The sequence below is a fragment of the Primulina tabacum genome, chromosome 16 (genome assembly GCF_025594145.1).
Source record: "Primulina tabacum isolate GXHZ01 chromosome 16, ASM2559414v2, whole genome shotgun sequence".
NCBI lineage: Eukaryota > Viridiplantae > Streptophyta > Magnoliopsida > Lamiales > Gesneriaceae > Primulina > Primulina tabacum.
This window is the reverse complement of record NC_134565.1, coordinates 25,185,352-25,190,757: the sequence shown is the minus strand read 5'-3', so window position 1 is coordinate 25,190,757 and position 5,406 is coordinate 25,185,352. Positions and strand designations below refer to the sequence as shown.

At 34.4% G+C, this 5,406-nt stretch overlaps 1 protein-coding gene across 2 annotated transcripts; it reads right to left on the bottom strand.

Annotated features, from left to right (window-relative positions):
- Positions 1–221: 221 nt before the first annotated feature.
- LOC142529041 (IQ domain-containing protein IQM2-like) lies at positions 222–3,021 on the bottom strand. 2 transcript variants are annotated; one of them, XM_075634405.1, is made up of 8 exons: positions 2,889–3,021; positions 2,248–2,778; positions 2,085–2,150; positions 1,907–1,995; positions 1,721–1,811; positions 1,317–1,556; positions 1,128–1,229; positions 222–1,028 (listed from the first exon to the last, which is right to left on the bottom strand). In XM_075634405.1, exons 2-8 carry the CDS (start codon positions 2,740–2,742, stop codon positions 408–410), a joined length of 1,704 nt encoding a protein of 567 aa, XP_075490520.1. In that variant the 5' UTR covers positions 2,743–2,778; positions 2,889–3,021; the 3' UTR covers positions 222–407. The 2 variants fall into 2 exon arrangements, with proteins under 2 accessions (XP_075490520.1, XP_075490521.1); XM_075634406.1 differs by having other exon boundaries at positions 223–1,025.
- Positions 3,022–5,406: the final 2,385 nt, after the last annotated feature.

Sequence of the window (5,406 nt, the reverse complement as noted above, 5' to 3'; positions counted from 1 at the left end):
TAACGAAATTCACATGACTAAAGATATTATTACAAACAAATATATACACGACTAAAATTGATTAACAATACTACGAAGACTTATAGAGCCAAGTTGCACGAGACATTAAAATTTAAATCAACGGTCCTCCTATAAACCAAAATGAGAATATGGGAAGCTGGGAACTCTCTCCGCCTTCACCCCATCCCATTTGTACTAAAAAAAACTCGGCAATATGGGAACTTTCCTTGTAAATTGCTATTGTACTCAAACTTCAAATTTTACATTTCTCGTATTGGATGAGAACCAAAAAGAAATTAATTAGTACATGGTTAAATGGAAAATAGATTCTATAAGAATCCCTGTTGAAAAGAATATCAAAGAATTCTTATACTATAACAAAAAAAAAAAGAAAAAAAAAAAAGAAACTAAACAAAAGATTGCATTCTTCTGCAACTAGGAGCAAGATTGCTGCTATCCGGAGTTATTACACGAGAAGGGACGCCGAATCTTAATCGAATTTTACTTCTTGGAGACAAATGCACTTGCTCTAAAGCATGAGATTGGAGTCCCGGGGGGTAATCTCTCAAGCAGCCAATTCTTGGTCCGGCTCCAGTGCTCCACTTGCAAGATAATTGCTTCCCGAGTTGGTAGGAAACCATTGCTTTGTGTGAATTGATTCTTTTGAAAATGGATTCTTCTGGTATGGTGTCTTCTTTAGCTTCGTCGGATTCTTCTGTTAAGCTGCTACGTTCAGAAGAAAAGGACTGTCGTTCTGTTTCGTATCCATCCAAATGATTTGATTCCGCCGATTCGTTTCCGCTCTTTAAAGTTGCTAATAAACCAGCTTTGCTTGGTATCTGAAGAGTAGGCACTTTTGTTAAGAGTTCATGGGGAATTCTTGATTTATTGGATTCTTTGACATCAATTTCTTCTGCCTCGAAGGGATCTTTTTCAGTTAAGTCCTCTTCAGAGGTGTTGCTTCTCAAGTATAAGCTTCCCTTCTTCCCATTGTAGTCATCTTCCTCACCATCAATGCAATCAAGCTGCTAAAATTATGATTAAAATGAATCATTCACATTTGCGATATCTTAAAATGGAAACATGAAACGCTAAGAATCAAGAAAAGGCCAAGTTTCTTTGATTACCTTAACATAAGTGAGATCCACATCATTTTCCCTGAGAAACGATATGAAGTCCTGGAAATTTTCAGGTGTAGGCCGATAATGACCACTGTGAGGCCAGACTGCCTGTTGAAGTTCAAATGAAGACATGAAAATCTCGAACAAATAAGAGTAATCACTATTTAAGATTCACAGTATATATAGAGATTATACCTTTAAGATTCCTTTTTCAGAAACTATCCTGCCGGCAGCCAATGTAGCCCCACCAGCCAAAAAACTCGAATGCTGGAATGAACCTTTCCATTTCTTGCCAACGTACAATATCCTAGAGGTGCTGAGGACAAAAATCCACTTACAACCCTTTGGTTCATTAATGGTATCAAGAAACTCCCCGGTTTGCTTGTACAATAGCTTCCCATCCTTGATCGCCATTTCATACGCTTTTCTCTCCATCTGCAGCATAAACATTTTCAAGAAAATATTATTACAAGTATCAGCATCTTCAAGAAAGATGACAAGTTTGCCTATGTACAAAGAGTTACATAGGACAACAGGTATCCTCGACATAAACTATCCTTTTAAAATGCTACGTAAAGATTAGGGACATAAGGATGTACCGGGCCAAGATACTTGATGCACTGTTGTTGAAGCTTTAACCGAGGGCACTTTTCTATAAGATTAGCATCCTTTCCTTCTCCTACATCAAGCCTGAACAAATTGCATTGTTTATTACCTCATAGCAACACAAAAATCTAATCTAATAATCAAGGGAGAAGGGAACTTAAGACCGTAGAGGTATATACCAGTAAAAGAAGGGCTCTTTGCTTTGAGAATTCAACCATTTTGCATAATAGAAATGTAGATTGTGCCCATACCGATGCCGGGGATCAATCTGATCAAAACAACCAAATGAATTATTAGGAGTTATTGATCATTTAGCTAGCTAGACCAAAGAAAGTAAAAGAGTTTCAATGTACTTACAGCTTCAAGCCAATGTTGCAAAGCAAGTTTCTGGGCTTTGCAATTCTTGGATAAACCTTTTCCGACCTACAATAAACAATGGAAGTTAATATTAATCGCTAGAGACATCATTCATATACACTATATTCAAAAGCTTTTGCATACGGGTAAGATCAAAATTTACCTTAGCAGCTCTTGTTCTTGCTCGTGACCACCGTGAAATTGCGGTCTCGTGCTTATCGATGTCGAAGAAAGATATGGAACTGTGTTTCAGTTCTGCAAAATCCAATAGCTTCCACCAACTCTGTTCTACAAGAACTGCACAATCAGCTAGCTTTCTCCTCGTTCGGAAGCTTTTGTAAACCTTCTGCAACTTTATAGCAGCCTCATGTTTGGGGCTGCTGGTTCGACACAAAACCGGAGAATTCAAGATTGTTTTCATAGAGCTAACTGATCTAGGCGATGAAACGTCAATTTCTTGGCGTGTAGAGACAGTCTCAACTCCGACGAATTCGACAGATCCCAGAACTTTTCCAGAATCTTTGTTCTTGAAGCTAAGAGACTGGAGTAGAATCTTCTGATATTCATCTCCAAGGTTGTTGGATTTCGCGACAATTGATTCGAAATCGTTCTCCAGATCACGGAAAACGGCAAATGGACATGAACAAGATACACCCATGCAATATCAAAAGGGATTAGGAATAGCCAGTGAGACCTGGAAATCAAGTGGCATCAGTTCATTACTTTAAAATGCATAAAATATTAATCAACACATGGAATCTCAATCCACATTCGCAGATGAGCAGAAAAGCTGAAAATATTTACCTTATAGGGGAAAATGTTGAAATCTTGGATGAGATTAAAAACAAGACAGGAATGGTTCAGCAAAGATCAAAAGTTTCTTTCTTGATTTGGTTCGGCTTCTTTGTACCAAGATTTTGTGGCAAATATTACATATGTCGAGTAAAAATGAAGATACAAGTACATATCTGTGTGTGTGTATATATATAACTAGCTACTCGGGGGAGAGAGAAGCACGTGGAATGGACTTTTGAACGAGGTACTTTTCTCCTCTTTCTTTTGACAAAGACAACGAAACTTTCCTTGCAATTTATATTTCCCATCTGTCGTTTTTTTTCATTCAAATTTTTAAAAGCTTGGCTAACAAGTTATATATTGTAAATTTATTATTAGTTGTAACTTCAAAGAATTTACCTCTTTTGAGTGGATAATAGGTAAGAGTCATTCCCCTTCTTGAAATTTTTTTTAAAATATATGGGAAGTCGTTGCCACTACATTGCATGCATACTGGGGAAGTCCTAGATGAAATCACTCGTCCTACTTTGAGTTTTAAATTATGCTATACTTTGTCCAAACAAGTTTCATTTGCACGAATTATTAAAAGATAAATGAACTGAATTAAGTGACATCTCATAATTTTTCGATGACATATAATCATTTTCTTATGTTACGTCAGTACACCAATTTGAAAAAACTATAATCAAAAAAATATACATTAGTAGATTAATATCGTGAGTTAACCACTCATAACATGACCAACAATAAAAACAAACAAACAAGTTGCATGCTAAAAAAATGTAATTTACCCAAATGTTATATGATAATGCAAGAGTTGAAATTATATCACCGAATATTACATGTTTAATTTTTTTTTATATAAATATCATATGTATTATGTAAGTATACATTAATTAGATACATAATATTTTGTTATAATTTTGTTGTTTTATACACATGAACGCGGACTAAAGTGGTGGCCCCTTTGTATCGATTTATAATTTTAAGGACATTGCAGAAAATTAGTGAACAATTTTCCAATTTGCAGACAATTCTAAGCTTCAATTCAAGTCTCGTGAAAAGAATTGACCAAGTCAGTTTTCTTATTATTACCATATACAATATCCACCCAATATAAGTTTGCAACTTTGCTTAACTTGCAAGATGTGGTCGATGGAATAAACCATACATTAAAAGTGCGATTTGGGCTATTGACTTGGTTTCGTGATGTACTTGCTTATGCAACCCCATTTTTATAAACTGCATTAAATTTTCATTCGTAATTATATATCATAGAAATTAAATTGGATGGTGACAAGTGATATTGTTAGAGTATGTGTTAGCAAACCGAACTTGTTGCTTAGGATTTATTGACTTTTATATAGAAACACTACTATAAAAACGCAAAACAACGGATTTTATCTATTGTCGTAAGCCATTAAAAACTGTTGTAACTGATGGTGTTATTGAAAGTGTGTTCAATGACAACGGTTTTAAACCGTTGTTCTAGCTAGAATTTGCGACGGATTATTGCATTAGTTCTTACAAAAAACCGTCGATAAAATTAGCGATGGAAACCAAGAATAAACGTCGCTAATTAGCGATGGTTTTTTTAACCGTCGCTATTTTCCATAGAGTATGTCGCTAATTTTAATGACAGTTTCTCTCATATCCGTCGCTAATTTTTTCAGTAAAATAAAAAAAATACTTTTAATAATTTAATAAATCTAAAAAAAAACTTACAATCTGACTATGCTAACAACATTCATGATCTTAACTAACATTTAAAAAATTTACAATAAATTGAAGCGAAAAAATTTATCCTAAATTGAAACTAAAATCGTCTAAAAGAGAAAAATTTTAAGTGTTGTGAATTTGTGTGGAGGAAAATGGACTGAAAATGATGATATTTATAGACAGTTTGCGACGATTTTTGCTATGGTAATAATAAACTGTCGCTAAGGGCGACGAATAGTCAAACAATGTCGCTAAAAACCGTACAAAAACAATCGCGATTAGCGACGATTTAAGAATAATTGTCGCTATACGGTTTAATAATAACTGTCGCTAATTTTAAACTTTTTAGCGATGGTTTATACAAAATCGTCGCTAATTTAAAAGTTGAGACGGTTTCGCTTAAAACTGTCGCTATATATATCGACGGTTTTAAAAAACCGTTGCTAAAGTTAGCGACGGTTTTGCTTTAAAACATCGCTATTTTAACAACGGTTCACTAAAACTGTTGTTGTTTCTCCAAAAAACACGATAATCCACAACGGTTCACTAAAACCGTTGTCGTTAATCCAAAAAAAAACATGATAATCGACTACAGTTCTCTAAAGCCGTTGTCATTTGTCCAAAAAATCACGCTAATCCACAACGATTTTAGAAAATCGTTGTCGTTTATCCCAAAAACACGCTAATAGACAACATTTTATAACCGTTGTTAAAAAGTAAAAGAAAAAGGTTTTTCAAAATAATCGTTGTCTTTTGAATGTGGTTGAAGGCATATTTTTTTGTAGTGAAATAATTTTTATTTTAATAA